At 36.9% G+C, this 26394-nt stretch overlaps 1 protein-coding gene across 1 annotated transcript in view; it reads right to left on the minus strand.

Annotated features, from left to right (window-relative positions):
* COL4A1 (collagen type IV alpha 1 chain) overlaps positions 1-26394 on the minus strand; it is a 146003-nt gene that overhangs the window by 96194 nt on the left and 23415 nt on the right. Inside the window, exons 2-8 of the mRNA XM_088133408.1 lie at positions 21376-21426; positions 8584-8673; positions 8454-8498; positions 4832-4876; positions 4670-4732; positions 4536-4589; positions 4333-4359 (exon numbers count right to left, since the gene is read on the minus strand). Of these exons, the coding sequence (XP_087989534.1) occupies positions 4333-4359; positions 4536-4589; positions 4670-4732; positions 4832-4876; positions 8454-8498; positions 8584-8673; positions 21376-21426 (375 nt within the window). The remainder of the gene's footprint in view (positions 1-4332; positions 4360-4535; positions 4590-4669; positions 4733-4831; positions 4877-8453; positions 8499-8583; positions 8674-21375; positions 21427-26394) is intronic.

Below are 26394 nucleotides of genomic sequence, written 5' to 3' on the forward strand. Positions count from 1 at the left end.
GTTTCCTAGCTGTGCCTAACTGCTTCATCATTTAGGAAGTGGTACACAAATATTTGATTAATAAGTAAATAAAATGGGATATTCAAATGACGAGTATCCAATTATACAGCAGTGTGGGAGGATTATAGGAATTACTCTGAAGATGCACAATAATTTTAAACACACATACATTTATATTAAGTCATTACATCATAGTCCTCTATTTCACTCCTTAGAATAGGATGTGATTCATGTTCTGTTATTTAACAAATTTGTCATATTTTGATCTGACAGGATTAAACTTTTAGTTCACTTTGAATGACTGCACAGGTTCCACATCTGAAGAGAGCCTGTCTTATGGCAAACTAGGGAGGGAAAAACCTAGCTTGCAAATACTAAAATAAAGTCCCATAAAAAAAAGCTTTATCTTCCAAAGCTTCAGGTTGGGAGAGTAATCTGTGCCTTGGATCCCCTTCAGAATGACTCCATCCTTGCTCCTTTAGAACCACTGCAGACTATGCATACATCCATGTGTGCTGAACTCTACCAGGTGCTAGCTATAGTAAACTCGTGAAATATGAAAGAGAAGAGCCCATCTCCAAACAACTGAGACCTACTTCACCTGTAAGGGTTTGCATTTCTGCTGTTGTACAGAATCTAATTTTCATTTTTTCCCCTAGAAGCTCATAAAATATCCATTATGTAATCCTACTATGTCTATGTTGAATAATCTATAACATACAGATTAATTTTGCAATTCTTTTTAAATTATCAGTAACCATAATTAATTTTAAATTTTACATTCGATGAGATATTAAGGTTTTTTTTTTAAGGATTTCATTAAAATATTACAAACTAACAAGCAAGATTTTTTAGTTCTTTAAGCTGGCTTTTAACCAAAAGAACAACAGATGGGCAAGACAGAAGGGGAGATAAAACAGAAATCTCATTGTTACACCATTCTGTTTACTGATCATCTTGAAAGCCATTCTTCCTTCCCCCAAAACAACTAAGCAGAGACCCCTTTACTTTTTCAAGAGGATGAATCTCCCTGGGCTCAGATCAGATTGTAAATGCAAGGTTGCTTCTCCACCCTTTTTGAGAACGTTTTCAAAAGGACCTCTGTATTCTAACAATGGCTGAGCTATACACATTAATCTGTTGTGAAATATTTGTAAAGAAGGAACATTGAAACAGTATGTAGGCAGTCCAGAACATAAACACACTTCCAGGCTGAAGTATAAGGACATCCTGCCTACTGATCTAACATATATGGAAAAAAGAACTATTCAGAAAATTGAGGCAGGGGGTTGAGATGCAAAGACTCTGACTTGGAAGAAGAGACACCAAAAATGTCGTCCCTGATGCTTTAATAAGAGAAGAGATATTCATGTTAAGAGGACATGTGGCACCTTGACATGTATCAGACTGATAAAATGGAAGCAGATTTTCCAGGATCACGAGTCCCCTATACCTTTTGCTGTACTTGACGTTCAAGGCTGCCAGTGCTGAAGAGAACGTAAAAGCTTTACAGTGCTTTGGAAAAATATATCCCATAACCATGTAGCTGCTCTGAAGATATACTCTATAAGCAAGAACCTTTAAAGGTAGCAGGAGTGCAGTTCCGTGAAGGAGCTGTGATTCTCTCCCTCTCTTTCACTGCTTGATGGATGCTTGTTGAGGGTTTGCACAAAGAATTTTCTAAGGCACCACATGTAGTCAGGGTTGGCACTTTCTTGGCCAAAGATTTCTTGGCCAAAGGCAACAGAGAGTACTTCACTTTCCCTGTAATTTGATATTCTGTCTAGAGTAAACATTGCTTTGAAGACACCTAACCTCTGTCAAAAATGTTCCTGGGGGTGGAACAGAATGAACTAAGGAAATCTACAAAAACTGATGAAAAACTAAGCTCCTGCTAAGCTTTTACTTATGTGAGATTCCAAAGTAGAATCTTCTTGGCTACATGTCCTTTCTACAGAAGATATATCTTCTTACAAATGATGTAAAAAGTCTGGACTACTTTCCTATGCTTTGCAGGATACCATTAAGCTATCTATTTGGTCAAGGACATAAGGTTCAGTTTGGTCTTCACTTTACAGTGTTAATCATAATCGTTTTTTTTTTTTTTTACTCAGATACAAGAATCTAGAAATAGAGGATGTCCAATAAGGAAACCCCAAAACAAAAATGGGGTTGGGTATAGGAATCAAGAAAATGCAAATGTGTAGTTTGTCAGGCTGGACAAGTGAACTGGATGCCATCTATATAGCTCTTTGAGAATTTAAATAATAAATAGGATATTAATCTACAGTCATGGCCCCAGTACTAGGGAACAGCCTTCACCTGGAAGTTTGGTTTGCCTTGACACCAATGTACTCCAAAAGTAATTCCAGAAGGAGTTCTCCTGGATGGCTTCTTAAAACTTAGTTATGATTACACCATCCTGTGAATTGTCTTCTTCTTGTTTTTAGATTGTATGTTGACTGTTTGATTTTTGATTATTTTTGTCTCATGGAAGTTTTATGTTTTATACTTATTTTTCTATTTGCCCCTCAGATCAATAGCAAACTTTAAAAAATGCTCCAAAGAAGAGGAATAAAATTATTGGTTGCAAAAGGGACCTGACACGTACCATTTGTTGCATCATTTTTAAAAAAGATTATTTTCCTTGCTCTTTCAGCTGTGGAAAGAACTGAACCTGGTCATCTCCCATATAGACTATTGTAATACGCTCTACATGGGGCTACCCTTGAAGAGTATCCAGAAGCTTCAACTGGTCCAGAATGTGGCTGCACAGACAATTTTAGGTGCACCAAGATCAGCACATATAACACCTTTGCTTCGTGAGCTGCATTGGATGCCAGTTTGCTTCTGGGTCCAATTCAAGGTGTTGGTTATCACCTTTAAAGCCGTACATGGCATGTGTCCAGGGTACCTGAAGGACCGTCTCATCCCTGTTAGATCAACCCGTCCAACCCGGTCATGCAGAGGGGGCATACTACGGACCCCATCTGCAAGAGAATTTCATCTGACGGAGTCCAGGAGGCAAGCCTTCTCTGCAGCAGCCCCTGCCCTTTGGAACACTCTTCCCCCAGAAGTGAGGTTGGCCCCCTCCCTTTTAGACTTCAGAAAAAAACCTAAAGACCTGGTTTTGTCATTATGCATGGGGTGGGGACGGAAATAGTCGGTTTTGGGGATGGCTGGTTCCCTAGTTTTACCTTTGACCAATATTATCTGGTCACAGGCTGAAATAATACCACCATCACTTGGATTTTATTATATTTAATAATTGTATTTTATACTGTATTATTTATGTTTTTACTGGTTTTAAACTGTTTGGTTGTGAATCGCCCAGAGTCCCTCCTTGTGGGGGAGTTGGGCAGTGATATAAATTTGATTTATAAAATAAACAAACAAACTTGTTTTGTAATGTTTCAGCAATATCTACATAACAACTACAGGTGAGTTCCTTGACCTTCCTGTCTGATGTATGTTTGAATAGGATCTAAGCAAAAATTAACAGGTGCCTACTGTGGGACCCTGTTTTCAACACTATGCTAAGTAACTTTTTCTCTCCTTCCTGTGAAAAGGTTGGAAAAGTTCTAAGACTTGTTTTAGAAAGAATCTTACAGTATGGTTGGGAGCAGTCTGTCATAATGAAAGAACTTAAGGTGACCATTTTTCTTTGAAGAAAAATTACTCTTATAGAGCTCCAGGCTGGAATCTGTTCTGAGTCTAGATGAAGCTCTACTCTTATTTCCTGTAAAATATTCTGTCATTGTATTTGCCTCATAGCTTCTTTTTTGGGAAATGGCCTACGGGGACAAAAGGGGAAAAAAAACCTTGGGGAAGGGGAATTTTTTTTAGCAGGAAACTTGCATCAAGCTCTATTTCCGATCAGAAATATGTTCTCTACAGCTGCTTTTCGCTGAAAAGAGAAATGAAGTATGTTTTTTTTTTTAAACCCAATAAGGCAATTGACTCTTTGTTCTCAGAGAGGAAAGAGTGCTAGCTCCAAATTTAGAATGGGTTCAACATAAGGACTGTTAACATTTTGTAAGGGAGAGGAGGACCAATTGCCCAGACAACATTATGACCCAGCAGGAAACTTGTTTTTCCTTTCTGCTTTTACAGTGAGATGGAACCCTTGGTTTCCTTTAATAAATCAAGTTGCTCATTATTCTGTGACATTTTTAATTAGCCCAAATGCTTAACCTTCTGTGGATGTTGGATTTTTTTTTCTCATGACCAATGCAACTACTTATGATTTTTGGAATTCTGTTGGTCTAGCAAACCTACATGTCATGTTATGTAAATGATAAACGATAGGCTTGCTCTTAACTAGAAACATACCTTTATTCCTGGAGGTCCTGAAGGCCCCTGGAAAATATGACATTGTTTCAGAAATTAAGAAATTAGTGAGACATTTTAATTATCAAGTTTTCATACTTAAATTATGAATTGAAAACTGAGTCATCAGTTTCCATACTTGCTTAATTATTTTTTCATCATATTTGTCTTGATTTCCATTAAAACAATGAATTTAAAATGCTTACGACATTGCCAGGTAAGCCTGGTAAGCCAGGTGGGCCAAGAGGACCTCTTTCTCCCTAATGGAAGAGAAAAAATGTCTTTAATTCATGGATTTTTTTAAAAAAGAGCCTTAAAATACTTGTTTAAAATAATTTACCTTTGTTCCATTGCATCCTGGGATCCCAGGAGGACCAGGCGGGCCGTCTCCTCCAGGGATGCCCTGAGGTTCAGAAAGGATACAGGAAAGTAAAAAACAACCAGGTCAGTTACTGCTGAAACCTTGACCGTGTTTCAACCGCAACCTTGGTTTCATACCCACCGGAAGGCCAGGATTCCCAGGATAGCCTGCTGGACCTGGTGGGCCCTAGGTTTGAGGAAATGATAAAAAGAATATCAATAGTACCATCAAGAAATTGTTTCTCCTCAACATTCATGAGCGACATTTTAAATCACCAGAAACACATATAACAAAAGTCATATTCTCAACCATTTTGTTGCTTTCATCAAAATGATGAAAGCAGTATTGTACCACAAGCTCCGCCCCTTTCATATGAGCATGCAACATAACAACACATATACAGGACTTGTGCTGTGATGCCATGATGCTGCATTTGTCATTCTGAACCCCACTGACACCTCCCCAAAACACCATTATTCTAAATAGTCCTAATTTTTAATCTGCTCAGGAAGCCATCCTTGTATTCTTCTCAGTAATCTTGTTGGAATGAAAATTGCTTAGAAAATTGTGAATATATCGTATCTATGAGAGAATATATATAAAAAAGAATGCTAAGCCTTTCATCAGTCTTTCCATCCTGGCACTGTTCAGTGTGCTGGGAATCCCCAGTTAGTCCCAACAGATTTAATTCTAAATACTCAGATAGAACTCAGTTCATAGCTCCATCCTGCCAAAAGAAACATGCTCCAAAGGGATGAGAGATTATGAGATTATGGGGATTATGGATGAGAGATTAAGAAATTATGGGGATCATGAATAGAAGGAGCAGTTCATTTTCAGGAGGATAATTTAGGATCCTTTGATATTAGATGAAGTAAAAACCAGATTGCTCCTTGGAAGCACAAATAATGAATCAAAACCTTAGATACTGTGGATATATAATGTGAAAGCAGTACAGGTGGTCCTTGATTAATGACCACTCGTTCAGCGACCATTCAAGCTTTTTTTTTAAAAAAAATACTTTTTATTGAAAAATTTTACAATACTAAAATAATACAAATTAAAGTCAGAAATAAAGAAAAAGAAAAGAAATACACTGTGCAAAGAAAAAAAAGAATAAAAAGAAAAGAACAGAAAAAAGAGAAAGGATAGAGAAAAGAATATTTAAAGAAGCAACTCCTGATCTTCCTTGCAACAAGTACAAGCAAATTAATATTTCTCCACCCTTATGCAGTTAGATAATAATTTACTTCTTCTTGCAACTGCCCCCTTTTATCCAATCACAAATCCAAAAATCGTTACTTCTGTCCAAGTATTGGGAAGAATTCCATAAAGGATTTCCAGAATTTTATAAACATAGTTCTTATTTTATCCCAGATCAAATAAATTGGCTTTATATTCCTTCCTTTTGCCTCTAACAGTCTTAATCTTTTATTCATCAAATTGCTGTCATAAGGTTGAATCTCCATTCAAACTTTCTTTCTCTCATTTCAAAGATTTCTTCAGAACTCTAGGAACCTTCTTTTGTAAATCCAGTAATAAGTCCTTGTCCAGCTCATTTTTCATCTCTTGATTTATCATTTGTGTTTCCACTCTAACAATTATCTCTGTCTTATAATCCACAGTTTCTTTATTTTCCAATATTTCTACATCGTTTGGGATTTTCTCTTCCACATCTTTGACATCTTTGATATCTTTGATTTCTTCTTTAAAGTCTTCTTCAAGAAATAAGTTGGCAGGTATAGAAATTATTGCTGTCAGTTTAGTTATAAGTTTCTCTCCCAGTTCTTCAAATATCCTTTGAAATATCTTGTGCATGATACCTTTGTCATTTTGCAAATTTCACTGTTCTTTTTCCTGTTTGGATCTTTAAGACTCTCTAGTGTCCTATTTCTGTATTCATAAAATCTCAAGTTATTTTGTTTTCAACTTTCCACCAATAATCTCTTTCCTAATAGACTAAACAATTCACATTCCCACGAAAATGTTATTTTGTTTTATTTACTCACTTTTTCAAAGATCTTAGCAAAAGTCCTAACATTCCAAATTCATCTGGTCAGACTTGTTATTTGGAAGATCTCTTTTAATTTTAAAATAATTGTAGATCCAAAAGTGATTAGAAAGTGAAGTGAGACAAATCTAATGTTCTTAAAGACTCTGCTATGATTGAGAACTTGATGGCTTCCCTCGTCTCCCAGTACTTAGATCCACAAGAGAACCACTGTCCTGTGGTCTTCTCATGAGAAGCAACTGTCTGGAGCACAAGTGGGTGATTTCTCATCCTCTCCTCATCCGGAGAGGTTCTGCTGGACCAAGCTTGCTGCTGGTCTGTGGGTCATCACCACATCGTCACCACATTGTTGTCTCCACTCTTTCAGAGATGTCTAATTTGCCATTTTCCTCACCCAGAAGTCAGCAACAGTTCAAACATATGATAGCACTGAATGAGTGGTACTTATGACCGGTCCTCGAAGTTCCAGCTGTCACAGCACCCTGCCATCATGTGATTGCAATCTGGGCACTTGGCAACCAGCCTAGATTTCTGACTATCGCAGCATCCCGCTGCCACATGATCATGATTTGCAACCTTCCCTGCTGGTTTCCCATTAGCATAGTCAATGGGGAAGCTGGCAGGAAGTCAGAAGTTGCAGTCATGTGATGTAATGGAATGTGAGAATGACCTTGGAAGACGAGGGGAAGAGATGCTTCCTAGGGAATGATCTGATAAAAGGGGGAGGAACCCCCAACTAAGTAATGGACAGAGAAAGAAACTTAGAAAGGACCTGCCCTAACTGATCAGGTAGTAAATAGGGATGGAGGGAGATTTGTATTATTTGCTTAACAACAGTAACTGGAGACTGCTGGAACTGCTGTTGCTAAGTGATACAGTCATGTGACATTGCACTTTACAACTGCATTGCTTAATGACAGAAATTCTGGTCCCAATTACCATTGTTAAGCAAGGACTACCTGTAATCATTTGAGAAAACCCTGATGCTTGGAAAATTGAAGGCCACTGAAACAATGGCTGATAAACAAGGCGGCTAGATGCTATCACTGATGATGCAGGCATGAGCTTCCAAGAACTCAGAGAAGCAGTTACTGACTGACAATCTTTAAGAACAGCAAGTTCAGATCCAAGCCTGTTGTTGCAAACGACATTTAAGCCACTGAAGCATCCTTAGATCTTTTATGAGAGTATAAATTTCATTCTTCTTTAAATGTTTGAGCTGGATCATTAATGAACTGTTAAATACTTTCTTGTTCTTACTAGCAAACAACAGATCAAATGACACCTTTGCCCAGTAAAATTTAAGTGGGAATAGGTACTTCACTGTCTTTCCAGATCATTGAGCCTTAAAACTGATTACTCTAAGTGGATCAAGCAGTTCTCCAGTGAGATGTAGAAAATTAATTATAAGCTTTTGGGGGCTTGGGTTTATTTGTGCTCTGCAAAGTATCGTGGACATTGCCATGTAATTAAATACAACAAATTAATAATGACTAACATGTGTAATGCTACTTTTTAAAAACTAGTGTACCCATCATGCTAAGAAGAATGCAGAATACAGTGTATTAGATTATGACTTAGTGTGTTACGTGAGCCCAGTTATTGTGATTTGTAATCCATAACTGATGGATTAGAGTGTTATGTAAACCAGGCTACTGTGGCTTATTAACCAAACCACAGTGAAAAAAAACCACAGCTGGCATGATATGTATGGCAGCCTCAAACTAATTAGGTTGGTTCACGCAAACTTACTCTAGTTCCTTTTGTTCCTGGTAATCCTGGTTCTCCAGTATCGCCCTATAGAAAGATACAAAACATTTATTGTTATCAGCATTTCAAGTACCATTCTACAAGTTAATGTTTGGCATAAAGTTCATTTTACCTTCATTCCAGAAGATCCTGGGGGCCCTTCTGGCCCTTGTACTCCAGGAAATCCGACCAAACCTTGTAAACCTGGCAAACCTCTTTCACCCTGTAAAAATTAAATATGTAATATATAATATGTATTTTATACATGTGATATAGATATAAATATAGACATAGCAGGACATGAGCAAAAGCAATAAGAATCTACCTCTTCATGCAATCAGCCCAGAAAGGGTACTTTTACTGGAACATCATTAAGAGAAGGACTAAATTACATTTTTCTCACATTCATAAGCCAGGTCTTGGCTTGCCATTTACATCTGTAAAGATATTAATGCAGCTACAAGTGATGCATATGTCCCTCATGTTTAAGGTCTTTTACATCAATCTGGAAATGAGTACAAAACTAAGAGTTTGACAATTGTTTTATCAGATGATGATGTCATCCTCCTCCCTCTCTTCTGTATATACCATTAAAACAATTTCCACAAGAGTAGCCATGTTAGTGTTTTGCTGCAAAAACAACAGTCATGTGCTACTTTAAAGACTAACAACAATCTAATCTCAAACGAATCACTGTCTCTTTCATCAGGAGAATTTGTGATTTCAAGGGCAAAGTTTTCTCAGCTACTAGCATAGTATAATATAAAACTTAATTCAAATTATAACATTTCTTCAGTTACAAGTGCAAAAGTTTAGTATTTGCAGAAAACTCAGTTTGAGAAAGTAGATAAAAACTTAGAACTAATTCACCACACCCACCCAAAAATCTACTATATCATATTTTAACATATTTTAGCAGAGCAATCCTAATGGTAATTTAGAATAGTCCAATAAACCCAATGCCTGTCCGATGACAGTAGACCAACATTTCAAGAAAGAAAAGCATTCCATGTTCTTCCTGTTGGAAGAAATTTAGATTACCAAGGCTATTTACACCTCATTTGGTATCAGGGAGGTAGAAGAAGGCTAGGAAAGGTGATAACACCACAGAGCCATTAGACTCTCTACACAATGCCACCAAAATAGTTTCTGAGGCCTTCCAACATTCAAATCAGAAAATTTCAGCCAAAGAGGGTGTTAAGGAAGAAGGAGGAGAAATCAGATTTCTTTCTTTGAGGCTGGAGCCTTGTCTTTAACCTCAAAGGGGGAAATTCAGTGATAGTCTCTGTCACTTCTCATGCTCATAAGATTGCAGCCTAAAGAAGTTTAATTGAATAATTTATACATGTTGAATGCAAGCTTGGAAAAATACTAAGTATTTGGCTTGTATTTCTATTTATTATAAAACATTTGCATTAGCAGGAAGAGCAATAGCAAGCAATGTTCATAGCTTCATCTTCCCAGTTTGTTAATTGTTTACAAGGTATTTTAGTTAGTAAACTATATTTCAGGAACAGTTATAATACAGAGACTTTGAGTATATGATCTGTGCATGATTCTACTTAGGTTTTCTGAAAACTTTGTTCAGGAGGGGCCTTTGTTAATTCTCCCTCCCTCTTTTCACCAGGTTTCAGCTCTTCTGGATTGGGCACAAAAGCAGTTTCAAGGAACAACATTAGAAACACTTGGCCAGTCCTAATAATATTTTTTTAAAACTCTGGTATCAAATTCCCAGGTTTTTTGAACTTCAGTTTTTAAAGAGTAGGACTTGGGCGGGGGGGGTCGGCATATTTCTTTGAATTGAGGGATGGCCTGTTTCTCTGTCTTAGGAGAGAGGCTAAAGGTTCAGTGTTAGAAGGAATTCAGCAGAATGTCTGCAGTACCCAAGAAGCAGTTCCTCTTCTGTGTCAGCATTTTTATGGATACTTGTGTCTCTTAGTGTCACACGCATGATATTTCATAATCTGATTGGCCATTATGTTTTAGATGTCATGCCCTCTCCCCCAAATTTCATTGGCCACTACTTTGCATTCTTATTGGCAATCATATTATTCTTATTTATTATTATATGTCATGGGTCTTTAAGTTAACAGGCTTATTTTATATTATGATATAATTAATTGTAATATATTATTTTATCAATTGTTGTTTTATTCTATTCTTTTATTCTATGACTTATTGCACTTAGGTATAAGCACATAATAAACTGCTACTAATAGTAGTGGATAGGAGATTCAGTTAAGGACAACCATCATAGAATCTAAGGGTCAAATTCCACTCCCTGCTCCATGTAAAAATGCAGATTAAAGCAACCCCAACAGATGGCTATTATTCCATATTCTGAACTCTAGAGTAATAGAGAGCAAGTTGTGTCCTTCTATGTGACATCCTTTGGGCTATCTGAAGAGTGCTATCATATCCCCTCTGATAATCTCCTATCCTCTTCTCAAGGCTAAACATACTCCATTCCTTCAGTCTCTCACTGTAAGATTGGTGTATCCAATCTCCTGTTGATTCTCATTAGCCTTCCTTGCACATGTTCCAATTTCTCTGAACTTTTTTTATGAGTGGTGCTCAAAATGGACACAATACTTGAAGCACAAATCAGTCTTCAATGTTTAATTTGGATTTCTGCACTGCTGAGGGGGTTAAACTCAGTGGCCTACAGGTGTGAAGTGCCACTTACAAAACAATTTCAAAAAAGATCCCCTTGAATGAACAGAAGTGTTTTTGACTGGTAATTAGATCCTTTTTTATTCATATATGTAAATAAAAGAAAACCAAGTACAGGTAGTCCTTGTTTAGCAATAATAATTGGTTCCAGCGAACTGGTCACTGTGAACCATGTGGCTGAGAGGGGGGGCTGTGAAGACTGCTGGTTGCTTCTCATTTAGATAAAGTTGTCTTGTGCAGCAATGCCAGTGTTACTCTCATTCTGGTGTGCATTGTTGTCAGGTGCAGAAATTTGAATGTGAGTGCAGGCATTGGTCAGCAAATGATTGTTTTATTAATGTTTACTACTGTTTATTACTGTTGTATTTGCAAAGGGTCACTATCCAAGGCAGTTTCTAAAGGAGGACTACCTGAAATGGATTAGGAGAGAGAACAATAAGGGTTGGAGTGTAACTCTGTGCCACCTACTTTGCAAGATTAATAGGGATGAAAATGTTTTCTAGGAGAATACGGGAGCGTGACAGAAATGGTGCTGCGTGCAAAACTAGATCAGATATTCCACTCATGACCGCTGAACTGCTTTGCTATTTCAAATCAAATGGAGAAATTGTCTGAAATGAAAAGCTTTTAAAAAAAGCTTGAGATGCTTTTGAAAAGCTTGAGAGGCTTTTGAGATGCTTGAAATCACAGGGCCATGTTTTCATTGTGCTCTGTAAACAGAATCTTTTGACAGCCTGATTGTTTTACCTCCATTAAAAATAAGTAAGAAATACCATTAGAGAGAGGGACAATCATTATTTGAAAGAGCAGTATAGGATTAGGAATGACTACATAGACTGTTTTACCATCCATTGAAAAGTTTAATTATTTCCAGTTAGAAAAAAATAGTTTTTAATCCATTTATAATCACATTGAAATTCCTGGGATAGGAATGAATGTTTAGGATCTGTAGGTATGATTATGCATATATAGTTTATGAGGAAGTTCTAATACTCATTTTAGTACATTCTGTAGTCTCTTTTGCTATGACATGGGAATATTTCAGCAAAGTATTTCAACCTAATAGAGTTGATTTAACCTGGAGAAGCCTTGAAACTTATCATACATACAAAAGATTCATCAGATGGGATCTATAGTTGAAAGTGCATTATTAATATTAGAATAGAACCTGGTTAGTAATTCAATAGTAACAGGAAATAATAATACAGGGCAATTATCACTCTTGCCTTTCTCCCTTTTTGGCATTCAAGGGGGCGGGGAGGGAGTCTATTTTGTTTGCATGGGTATAATGACCCTTGATCACCTTACAACTAGTGAGTTACTTTCAGGAATGTTCCTCAAAACACCCCCTTTAACAACAGGTCCATAAAAATCACTCATAAAAGATGCAGACTTAGAAGTATAATTGCAAAACTGTGCCATATTCAAGAAATTTGTTATAAAACCAGAAAGTTGCCAATGGCAGACACCTGCCGCATCAGTTGAAACATTATCTGTTAGAAATTAATTTATCCTCATAAACCAAAATATATGTGGAAATTTATCAAATTCTTGATAAAATAGAGCCATGACAGTTTACAAATGCATATTCTATAATTCCAGGTTTTCTTTAATAGTATGTTATTGAAAATTTCCAGTTGAAAATGTGTTAATTTTCACTGGTGTAACATTTCCAAACTTGTAATCTATCTTGGGTTGGTCAAGTTAACTTTTTAGGAATTAAATAAGTACTTGAACAGCTAAGAAAGTTTGAAAGTGCTGAAACCTTTTGAATCTTGCCTTCTGAGAAATCAGATTGTAGGTAGGAGTTTTGATTTTTGTAAAAGAAGTTCTTTCAATCATCAAGTAATCATCCCTCTAGTTTATTTTTAATACAGGCTAAAGGCATTGCTATTCCTCTTTTTAATTAGACATTAGCTAATATCTTAGAGTTTTTCTTTCCCTGAAGATGTATAAATGAGCCAATCCAAATAAGTTATAGGTGTCTGTACGTTGTCCAGTTCTAAACCCACAAGTTCTGCTCTTTTCATGAATAGCAATTCATACGCTGCTCACACCCATATCTGCAGCAGTCTTTTTATGCTGTATCACAAGATCTTTTTTTCTTTCAAGAATGTCTCTAGCCTATTTTAATTTGCTTTCTGAGAGGTTGGTTAAATTTGTTTTTGTTTTTTTTAAACTTTTTTGTAAAATTAATCAACAAAGCATCACTTTTAACATGTTCCATAGAATACGTGGGAAGAATAAGTAATCTGAATTGTTATAAAAATACTTTTCTTAAATATTTTTTCATAATAGGTCATCTGGTAAGCAGGCTTTTGCGAGGTGGGGGTTAATTTAATGACAGCATAGTATCAACATTATTTGAAGCCATTATTCAGCTAATGTCAGCGTATCAAATTTAGTTGCTGTGTTAATCTGAAACCATATGTTACTGAGTAGGATTGGCAATGTGCCATATGAATACTATAATTACATTCATCCATGTGGTTACATCTTCAGACAGAAAAAAGAACCTGTTTATTTTGCTTCTATTTAAGAAAATTTAGAAAACGGAGACCTTTCGTTAGAGTTTTCATTAATGTCACTTCCCATCACAATTTTACCTTTGTGCAATGTGTCTAGTCAGAAGCAGTATTTGTTGAGGCTAGGACTAGCCTGCAAAACTCCTGCAATTCCCTAAAATAATTTTTTTTTAATTAAAAAATTAAATGTTTGAAATCTCAAAATTGCTAAATCTCATGAGAATGATGAAATGGGGGGGGGGGGGAGGTGGTGGTGGTGGTGGAGATTCCATACCAATCACATGAGATCACATAATTCCATCCGAGACTTGAAAAGGCTGTTGATCTTTGAGTTAATTCTTTAGCCAAAATGTGTGTGAAAGTAGTGTGAAGGTGGGTTAACTATTAAGCCCATAATGACAGACTGAAAATAAATCTGTGTAGAGATCTTGTTTATGAAAGAAGCATTTCTTCATTTTGTAATAGTAACAGCTACTATTCCTCTTATCTCGGATCACTCTCCCTGCTCACCCCAAAATATGTCACGCCAGAAAGCAAGAGTTCAGAACTTTTTGATATAATTCTGCCTGTTAAAATATCATATTATGGTTGTTTTTCAAAATTTTGTAGGGTTTTGCTAATGACATTTAGAGAGAGAAAAAAATCCAGGATATAGCAAGTCCAGTAGTTCAAAAACACATTTACCACACTGCACTGAGCTAGAACACACTCTGTTTGATTTTGGTTTTTGCATGTCTGATAAGCCCAGCCATGAGATGTCACTGATGTCTTATGCAGGGGTGCAAATATTGGAACCCAGGAGCTGTATGGAGCCCATCAGCATCCTTTTTGCAGGGCCCAGAGCCCCCCACATTGGATTGAGCTTGAATGAAAACAAACATTAAAAAACTCTATTTTACTATTGTAATGTTACATGTTTGGTCATTTAGCATCTCCAGTAACTTTTGCTATACAAATTCAATTTACACACAACTTAAGGTGTACAGCAAAACAACAAAATATATGCTGTCGTTGTTACTGCCAGAAACTTATCCAGATTTTTCTTTTTTAAAAAAATGGGTAGATAGGCAGTGTCCTAATGGATTAGATTTAATGGAAGTACTAGAGATATAAAAGTTAACAAACATCAGGTTGTTGGATACATCATCCCTGTCCATCAAATTGTCTTCTTCATGGTGCAGAACAAAAAGAACACCAGGTGTCCTACTTTCTACCTCTATTCTACTGCTATTATGTACATAAAAGGGTTACAGCTGGGGTAACCAGAGGCCACTCCCTTCGGAACCATCCATGCTAATTACCTGCAGGATATCATTTCCAGTGGCTCTGGAACATTCGGTGCCTTTTGGTATCAAAAGAGATATTGATGCACTTCATTACCTGTAGCTTACGTCTCTCTCACCCCCTGCCTTTGCCTGCTTTGCCAGTTAACAGTTTTGGATGTTTTGCTGATTTTTACTAAATATCGAGATATCTTTCTGCTAGCTGTATTGAGTGGCCTATGTGCCTGCTCTACTCTGGGTTTAGAGTTTGACTGGGAATGTGCTGGGTGCAAATTAAACAGGAAATTACCCACAGTAATGTTCCAGCAGAGTAACCTTTTATTATTTCTTAAACTAGTAACTGTTGTGTTGTGTGCCAAAAATATAATTCTCAGATTGCAAGATTCAATATGATTGGTTGTAAATTGAAGGTGGGAGAAGGTATTCTATTTGGGCTGAGGACCTTTTTGGCCCTGGTGCTAAGGGCCATTTCTTGTCTTGAAAACTTGCCTAAACACTGGAAAGCTACCAGTAATTTGGAAGATTCAGTTGGTGCAAAATGCAGTGATGAGGGCAGTTATGTGTACACCTAGATCTGTGAACATTACACCTCTGCTTTGTGAGCTGCTCTGGCTACCAATTTGCTTCCAGGTTCTATTCAAGGTGCTGGTGATGGCTTATAAAGCTCTACATGGCATGGGGCAGGCTATTTGAGGGACCACCTCTGCCCAATTACATCTACCCATCCCATCAGGTCTGGCAGAAGGGGCATGTTGCAGGTTCTGTCTGTGAGAGAGTGCCACCTGACAGCACCCAGGAGGAGAGCCTTTTCAGCCACTGCACCTGCCCTCTAGAATACCACTCCCCTGAGGTCAGACCGGCCCCAGCCTTGCTGGTGTTCTGGAAAGGCCAGAAGACATGGTTTTGTTACTTGGCCTGGGGATCAGATAGTGGTGGTGCAGAGCTTATGAAATGGTTACATTGTTCCTGAATTGACTGCACTCACCTGTTGATTGTAGGGCATGGTCTTAATTGTTTTTAATTGTTTTAATATTTCTATAATTATTTTGGGGGGGGGTATTGTTTGTGTTTTAACCTTGTAAGCCATCTGGAGTCACCTATGAGAGATGGGCAGCTATATAAAGCTAATAAATAAATAAATAAATAAATTTGAGGGGAAATCTTATAAGATGCTCTACTTTTATGATAAATGTTTTACTCTCTAGCTGATCTATCACAGGTGCCATGTGAATAGCTAGTAATATGTTTTCAGTCTTCCTCTCCCTCCCTTCATTTCCCATATTTAGATGTACCTTCTGTCCTCAAAAAAACAAAAAAAAACAAAAACCCAAGTTCTTTTCCTTTCAGTAGAGGTACCAGCTTCAGCCTGCTGTAGTTTAATTTTGTAAATCTCAAAGCACAAAAGGAAGCATATCACAAACCTATGGCTATGCAAATTCTGTCTGAATCTGAAATTTCGTTATATTAAACTATAAGATGTACTATTAAAGGCTTGCAAAACATCACTTTTTTTTTGTACACCAAACTGGCAAACATATGAAGGTTGTCACTAATCTACAGTGGTTATTCTGTCCTACATATTAGAGTCTGTCTTGTGATTATGCTCAAATAAGATGTGACTATGACTAAGTGCATGCGCATGATTATCAGTTTGGTTCCAAAAAGTACATCTGCAGAACACATAACTAACTGCTGCTGCTTAGATTCATAATTCTCAGAAATTCAAACAGATGTTTTTGTACCATCTGTACTACTGTAGAATCTGTATGAACCACAGAGGAAGACGAAAGCAGGAGAAAATGGCAACAGTGAGCCCAGATAGAGTAACATATATAGCACTTCTCATGTTTGTTTGTTACATTTTTATCCCTGGGGTAGCAAATATTTCTTGGATTCCCAAAAGGAGTGTGATCACCATAAAATTCAAAAATACAAACAAGTGATATGCAAAATGTAACAACAACAACAACAAAAATAAACCACGAGTCCTAACACAGGGAGAAAAAAAAAAAGGAAATACAAGATGTAACAAATAAGTATTCAGCATGGATCATGAAGATCTTTTGCAAGCGTAAGTTCTAAATGCTTGGAAGAAGAGGAACACCTTGCCTGGTGCTCAAAAGTAAAAAAAAAAACCAAAAAACCCTGTTGGGGGTGAGTCTCTTTGGGGGAAGGCATTTTATAAATATGGGGCCACTGTTACAAGAGATCTTCCCTTTAAAGACCATGTGCCTTATCACTCCTGAAAGTGATACACCAGACATGCCTGTACGGGGAAAGGTCATGCATTCATATACCTTGGCCCCAGACCATTTAGGGCTTTAAATGTCAGAATCCATACTTTGAGCTGGGTCTCGAAATGGATTGGGAAAGAGTGCAGTTAATGAAATATTTACATTACATAATCATGTTCTATCTCCATTAGTAATTAGCGGATTTGTATTGTACTAACTGAGATTTCAGAATTATTTTCAGAAGCTACCCTATGTGCTTTATTTGCAGTAATTTTAGCTGCTATATCAGACTATATCTAGATAAAGGGTCTTCCTAGCCATAGAGGTTGTTTGTGCCTCTAATATCAGTGACAGTGATGGAGCCAGGGGGACACTCAAGCTCTATACCTGGTCTTTCATGTATTAAAAAATAATCTGAATGCTTATGATGGAGTGCTAGCAATGTTTCCATTTTATTTTGGGCTGCATTTCATAGCCCACATCCAACTCACTCTCCTGATGAGATAGCAATTTGGGATATCCGTTGTCTTGTCTGGATTGTATAATGTGTATTAATGACCCCTCAACTGCTATTTCCATATTATTTCTTTCATGGTTTTATGTTATTGTTAAAAAGCTTGGAGTATAGGGAAATAGAACACCAAAGAGCCCTGTACTATAATTGTTGCAGGGCAAAGCAATAGTTCCCATCACTCTTTTCTGAAAAGAGCTGTTAAGAATAGAATTATTGTAAAAAAATGCCCACAACTTGGACAGCCAAGCAAGAAAACCATCCCACTGGAAAATCAAAAAACAAAGAGGTTCAAAGTTTCAACACATTAGATGCCCCTCCCCAACCTGTCTCTCTCCCTGTCTCTCTCATGGTAGATCATACCTCAGCTTGACCAAGGCAACTTTGTCCTAAACCCAAGCTTTAAGATGGATTTAAATTAATCCCGAAAATCCATCATTCATCAGTTTCCATAATAAACTTACCTTGTACAATACCTCAGGATATTCTGAAATAGGGACATCAGAATCCCAGAACTAGGAACAAAATATCTTCTTCAAATGATATATTTATGAAATGAGGAGCCTAGTTCTTACAGTCAGTGGATAATGAGAACGTACTGGGAATGTTTAAAAGTTTGTAAGAATAGAATATCTTCAGGAGGCAGCAGCATTTGATTGACCTTAGCTGATCTCATAAAAGCTAAGCAGGATCTTAGATGGGAGGCCACAACAAAATCCCAAAACAGGACAGAGGAACCCTTGGTGAAGTAAAAGGAAAAAAGTTCTTATATCTCTGAATTATAGTTCATGTGAGAAGGCAAACTTACTGCATCTGCAAGATTCCATGAATTCTACCTTTGCTTGGTATAGCTGTGGAAGAAGAAGTAAATTGGGTTCTAGGAAGGATATGAAGAAAAAATTGACAGACAAGGACAAAGGAAGATTTGGATACATTTGATAGATGTAGGCATGCTTCCAAACAGCACAGCATGCTCTCTCTGAATCCCAAGTATAACAGCATTTAATTATATTGATTATATTTCTTCGTCTCTTTCATCTGATTTCCAATGAATGAATGTTTTATTGACTCTTTAGAATTTCTCTCTGTTCCATTCTGATACCTATGTTCATTCAGGGATAGGTCTTAGATCAAAACTGGGTTATAAAGAAAAAATAAATCAGGGTTTTAAAAGATATAAGTAAGAAAGAACAGGTCGCTTTGGAATTCACCCTGAAAGAGCTTCTATATGCCACATGCATTATATGTATTTATTTTTTATTTATTTATATTTCAAATTTATCACCGCCCATCTCACTCTGGAGTGACTCTGGGTGGTTTACAGTAAAAACAGAATAAACATTAATTAAAATAGATAAATATTAATTAAAAACAAACTTCCTTTATAATACTTCAGCATCACAAAGTATTTTTTAGTATTTCATGTCAGGATTCTACTAACTTCAGCTATCTACTTATGGCAAATATTGAAAGAGCAATTATTCTGTGTATTAAATACTGTAGATGGTTATTTCTTTATAAATGAAAACAATTCTTGGGTTGTAACAAAATATCAGCAGATATTATATATGCCTCTGTGTATGCATGTATATTAAGGAATTTTAGGATTATATCTACTGATAAATATTTGTCTTATGGCCAGATGTTTAAAATAGCTATCAAAAAATACCTGCTGACTTACTGTTTGTAAACTCATAAACATTATTCACTCTGAATCTTGAAGATTAATTTTACATGTTAAAATTAATATGTCTAGGGCTTCTCAGCAGAGATCATGCCTGTTGAAGCACAATTGACCTGAACACTAGCAGCTAAGAAACTAGGAGAAGGGAAATGGAAATGGGTGCTTTTATCTTCCCCCATTGATTGTTTTTATCATGATACCAATTGATATCAAATATCCTCTAATTAAAACAACAACAACAATCTGAAGTGGACCCCAATCCTGTAAAGAGGAATATATATGGAGAACTGCATGGCAGAGAACATGTTTTGCATGCAGTTGTTCCCTAGAATTCTTCAGGTAGAATCAGGAACAATTTCTCTCTGAAAGCTATGGCTAGGTAGTACAAACTTGAACCAGAAGTATTGATACTCTGATTCAGCATAAGGCAGTTTCTTAACGGCTCCATAGCTAGATCAAGGCCAAATGATACAATCTCCATTCCATTTCAGCCACCCACAACCTAAATTTCTTTTCAGAAATGTGAATCTGCACATTTACCTATTACCTTTATGGGGATAGAGCAGAATTCTATCACAACATCTGCCACTTTCCGTGAGATTCTAGGCTAGAAATCTATGAGATGGGCCTAGCTTAACTTGTGGCTTTGCCAAACTTTGCTGAGGCCATCTGTCATGACTAGGTGACCCAGCTGCACCTTATCTTTATACACCTTGCTTTTGGGACTGTCTCTTTAGCTACCACATATAGGGTGGGACATGATTAAAATTAAGGAAGTCAGTGAGTGGAATCTGTGGACTCCATTCCTTCTCTCTTTTTTGCCCAGGGTTAAAGAAGTTCAGATTTCAAGTTTATAATCTCTATACCTCCAGCATTAAAAATAACAAAACTCTCCTTTCCCCCATCCCTCCATACATTCAAAGATTTGAATTATTTGTTCACAGGAATGAACATAAAATATACTCTAAAATTTAAAATATATGTTCTATAGGCAATGTTTATTAAACAATACAGATATATATGTTACTCATATAATAGTTGCTACTTTTAAAGAATTCAAAGAACTTAGCAGTTAATTTATTGTATTTAAATTAACAGAACTAATGCTATAATACAGTCAACCTGCTATAATACAGTCAACCAGACTTGCTTAATTTTATTAATAAAAGGTTTAAATGTCAATAATCATTTTTGTTTTCTGCATTTCTGTAAATGGGCAAGGTTTTTCAGTAATAAGTCCATAAGGAAGTATGAGGTTTCCTAAAACTGCTTTCCCAGGAGAATAAAGGCTTTGTTTTGCTAATTAGCAGCCACGTAAAAACAGCTACAATATTTTTTCCATTGAATTTCAGAAACAAATCATGCAGAATTTCGGTGGAAGGTTGCCTGGAAATATGGACTATATGTAATGCTGAAGGATAAGTATTTGAAATGGTGTAGATTAGAAAAAAATAAGCTGACAAATGAAGAATATAGTGCATGTTTAAGACTTCATGAAGATGAATTCCATACAAAATTATATATTGCAAATGTTTTAGAATGGACACATTTAAATTACATATTTTCACCTTTCCAAACAAGGCAGGACTAAATATCGTGTGTGCACATACTCTTTATCAATCAGTTTATCTTAAATTTTAAGAAAATATTGGGTAATAGTAGCAAAAGTATATATGAGAGTGTACAATCCTGTCTGTTAAAGCTTTTATGATAACCTGGATCTCTTAGAAGCATACTGATGCTGCTGCTGAGGGTAGAATATTTATTTTCTTTATTAATGCATTTAATTTATTAAATGTTCATTTATCATGGCTTTTATTTTTTTTTTCTCTCTCTCTCTCTCTGCTGCCATGTGTTTTCCAATTTGGCCATGTACAGTTTTTCTGGTTACTCCCACATAACTGAATATTGTCCCCCCAAAGTACCCTGGTAATATTAAAATTCATTGATCCTGATTTACACAAAATTGGCAAAAACACTAGGAGGGTAAAATACTATAAATACAGGATACTTACTTTTTGCCCCTTTATTCCACTGCAGTCACATTTTCCACAGCCAGAACATCCCTGTAATTTAAAAAAAGCAATCCATTAATTTGGTAATATCTACAACAAAGGTAACACTTTGTTAGAGAAGGTTTGTTAGAGAAAAAGTTACTTGTAATGAAACCACAGTTGTCCACTCAAACTACTTAAATAATGCTGACTCCATAAAAAAGCCAATTTAGATTGTAGATAAAGAGAAGACAAATCTCTATAGCTGTAATGCTGGCATTCCTTAGGAAGTAGACATTCATTTTGAAGCTTTTATCTATGAATTGATCTGCCCCTTAACTGGGGGTCCCTATTGCAAAGATGCCCTTTTGAGTGTTCTCCTTCACTTCTTAACTCCAAAGAACTGGGGAAATAGGAAAACAAGGCTACTACAGATTGTACCGTAACGCATGATATACTGGATGAAAATTCAGCACCTGCCACACCAACCTATACCCCTGAGATTCCACTAACTGGTTCTGGCCCTGCTAGACAGCTGCAAATGTTTTAGGAGACGTTCAGTCTTCCCTGTGCTTATCATTCTTAGATATGGCAATTTTATGCAAAAGAGCTCAATTTCATGTGTCCTATCATCTGGAGGCCAGGAACTAGAGCTGTCATTTAATGAACAAACTACATAGCTGGGAAATAACATCTAATTAAGTCTTCTAGAAAGTTTCCTGATTTTTTCAGGTTCTCTTGAGGAAGCAAAGAAAAGCCTCACACAGTTTAACTGATCTGGTCTGAGCAGACAGTACTTCCTTGACCTGATGCGATCACACAGCAAAGAGAGTTACAAACCACTGGGGTGGCTTTCCCTTGCCTCCTTCTTATGGCTGGGAGAGAGAGACTGGCCCAAAGTCACTCAGATGGCTTTGAGCCTAAGGTGGGACTAGAAATCACAGTCTCCCGGTTTCTAGCCTCCTGCTGCCTGTTTTGTTGTCAGGAAATCCAAATAAAAAATTCCAGGATTACATCTGAAATACTCTGATAGTCAGTTTATACAACTTTTTTTGAGAAGAAATGGTCACCATGGCATTTTCCACCACAAATATCATACGATATAATAGAAATAGTCCAGCAGAGTAACAGTATGACTTTGTGAACTGATTCTTAAATTGCCATGTTTCTATGGCTAAGTTCACACAACACACAGCTAAAAGTGGTTTGCTCGTTTGTGTTGTATGGACTCAACCACTAAGGTTCAAGGTTTATAGCTTAGTGTATTTCTTTTATTCAGTCAGTTGGATTTATTCTGCAACCAGTGATTAAGCAAACTGCGGCCTAGCATTTTATGGGAACCCAGTCTGTGTCTTCTAGTGCATTTTCCTAGATTAATTAAACTTTTAATGCATGTCTGGATTAGCAGTGATAAATCTGTCATGCACTGCATTCTTCACTAGAACTCAGTCTGGGACTCTCAAAATATATGTGTGAATAAACACGGTTGTGAATGCAAAGATAAAAACTGAGGGTTCTATCCTGCTCATGACAAGCTTAACAGTTCTTCAAATAGGCAGCCTCTCCAAACATACATGGTACTCAAAACCTATGAACGCACTTCCTTTTTTAAAAAAATGAAGTTCTGGTGGGATCTAGGGAGGAGGGAATGAATGAAATGACCAAGAGCCAACAACAAAGATCTCTTTGTCTACAAAATTACTGTTGGTCCCTCTGGAAGAGGGAAGGCATGTGTATTTTTATTAAGTCGGTTTAACAATACAGTATTTAATGGCATCTTCAAAGAAATTATTTTAATTGTAGAAACAAGAAAGGGATTGATGTCTCCCTTCCCCCATGCAGCTAACTTCAGGCTCCACCACCACCACCCTGGCCCTCAGCTGTTCTTAAGTTCTTAAGATCTGCTTCCGTATCACAGGCCATGGTTCTTTTGGCCTCTGACTTATGGAATCAAAAAATGAAAAGCCAAGGGAGCTCTTCCTGTACACTGGTTGGATAAGCTGGAGAAACAAAACACAGTGGATTCATTAATGCAACACGCTCAACCTTGTTGCTTGCATAATATGATCAAGAACCAAATGAGCTGAGTTTGCACAACATGCCCAAGAATAAAAAATAAGCAAGGTTAATACAAACCAAACTTAGAGTGCTATGGTAGCTGCTGGGTCTAATTCAGCTGCTCCAGTGTGTTTTGTGAATACAGCCCATATAAATATTTATGTTAAAAGAAAAAAAGGAATAGAGGCACAAGTAATAATGTCACATTGCTTGGTTATTTGCTAAGTTTAAATCCGAGTGGTTTAGCTGTGTTCCACAAATCAATTCATTGCCTTCCTACACTTAGGCATGAGTTGGTCTGTCACCCAGAGGAATACACATGAAGCACATTTGTACGTGGCTGTATGAAAGGTATGAATGGCATGCATACCCACATTATAGGTAGTTCATGTACATAAATGCATATGGGGAAAGTAATGTGTGAGGAATGCAGTTTTCCAGTGTGGAGGGGGTACAGCATGTTATATATGTGATGCATGTGGTATATATTATTTGTATATCTCTCTGTGTGTATATATAGTTTGCACTGTCACATATATAACCTTGAACCAGAAGTTAACAAGCCCATTATATACAGTATGTTGTATTCTTTCTTATCAGATTTTTCCCGCAGACTGCAGAATATGTTGTAAGTTAAAACAGTATTATATAGTTTAGACATAGTCCCTCATTGTTTGCCATTTTGCTTCCACTCCCAAGTAATTCCTCTTCTTGCATGCTACATTGTCACACTCTACATTACACATACATATTTGCACTACAGTATGCTATCAATATTTCAAAATATCTTAAATGTAATATAATGCATCTGCTTTGGGTTCCTGGCCATCACCATATAGACAAGTCAAACAGTTCAGAGCAGAAGAACAGGAGTTTTCTCCCTTCTCAAACAGTGCCATTCAGTTCATTCTAGGCTGTCAGTCAACTTTCTACAGGATCAGTGCCACCCAAAACAACATGTTTAAGAGCAAGACATAGGACACAGATGGGAAAATGTGCCCTCCATCTGTTGCTAACTAGGGTTCCCAGAATCTTTCACCACTGGCAATGCTCTTTGAAGCTGCTAGACTTTGCAGAACAGCAGCATCTGGAAGATTGCTGGATCACTTTTTCTGACATACGGTATTAATTCGTATGGTACACATTTCTCCCCAAACATTTTCGTTAATGACCATGTGATGAATGACTATATGCATATATACGGATTGCTTTGCTTTAAATGCTGTTGTTGATGGGGGGAAAAAAACTGAGCTCAGAGGCATAAGGTGGCAGTGGTCTTTTTTTCTTCCATCTTCAAAATGTGCAAGCTTTCTAGCAAAAGTAATTGTGATTGTCCCATAGGCATTTTTCTTTTAAAAAGAGATGCATGCATTTTAATACAAGGTACTGTAGTGTGTTTTTGTTTGTTTAGTCCTTGCATTCCAAATAATTAAAAAACCAACATGTTTAACAAGAGTTATTAAAAATCCAAAATGGGCATGATCTTCCAGTGCTAGGAAAGAAGCTCCTAATTGTAAATGTTTATTTTCCAGGACTTGCCAAGAGCATTCTGAACTCTTATGCTTTGGGTAGTGTCCCCTCATTGACTCAGCCAGCAAGGCCAAACATCTGTTGGATTTTCTCTGTGGGAAGACATATCCTCTAGATAGGTTGAAAAGAAATGGAGCCTCTGTTTCCTGAATGTAGAGGAAACATTCATATTTGAACTATAGATTCATGCCAAAAATACACATGGAAAACAGTACAGATCAGATGTTAGGAGGGCATCCATGAACTTTCCAAATAAAATAGTTTTTAATTTAAAAAGTGGCTCCAAAGATTTCAATATCCTGAATGAGATTTCTTGTGAAAATCCTAAAATCTCACAAGACTTAAACTGATTCCAGCATTTTATAGAGAGAGAATTATCTCTCATGATTTGGAGCAATTTTTTAAATTGGGGGTAGGGAGAGTATATTTGAGTCCTCACACAATTTTACCCTGAAAAGTTTGCCATTTGTGTCATATAGATCATAGAACAAGACCCAAAAATTTGTGAGAATAAAATTCTTTCCCCTCCACTAATGAGCACCTGGACTGGGGGAAAAATGGGCATAATGCCTTCTGAGAATCCTGGAAAGGCAAGAATTTCATTTTTGCGCAGGATTTCCAGAAGGCATTCTTATTTATTTATCGTTCAGTCTGTGAAATAGTACTATCTCCAGGTGGGAGCACATGTGACACAAAAGCTTCATCTGCCAAATGTTGCATCTGCACATTTGTCGGTCTTGAACTGCCTTGGAACATCAACTTGCCAAGAAAAAGATGAATAATCCACATCATATTTATCCTGATAGTGAGAGGGCTTGGGAGGCTGGAAAGACCCATAGAAAGCTGGTTTTAGAAATTAATGAAGGGTTCCTCCAAGCAACAATCTTAGACTTGTGACTCTTATATACTGCAGAACACATGCTAAACTCCCAGCTCAAACATACAGTGCCCAAATTATAGCCAAGTTACAGCCACAAAAGCCCCCTTTCAACAGTGTAAGGATGTTTGGAACAATCTTCTCCATAAGTATAGTTAAGTCCCCATTTCAGGTTTCATGATGGAAATTTTTAAATAGCCATTTACAAATTCTGTAAATACATATATATCTTTAACAAACAGACATGAGGAAAGGGCATCTTGTCCACAGAAGAGAGTTGAATGCCATGGCCCATATTGTAATGCATTTATACTCTGCACCTTTGAGAATGCTGCCTGGAGAAAATCCAGGACACCATTCATTTTCCACCAGTCTAGATCTCTGTCTACTCACAAGAGGACTGGGTAAACCTCTAGATATTACAGTATAACATATTAATGGGATATATTGTAACATGGTTTTCATGACTTCTTCAGAATATCTCAGGACTCCTAACTATCTTCTCTCAACCTTCAGGTGATGAGATAGAACATGTACACATATGGATGCAATATTATAGCCTCATCCTGGGGAGC

Source organism: Python bivittatus, unplaced genomic scaffold (assembly GCF_059951505.1).
Source record: "Python bivittatus isolate LINGU-HERP-01145 unplaced genomic scaffold, Pbiv_v1 ctg000020_np1212, whole genome shotgun sequence".
Taxonomy (NCBI): Eukaryota; Metazoa; Chordata; class Lepidosauria; order Squamata; family Pythonidae; genus Python; species Python bivittatus.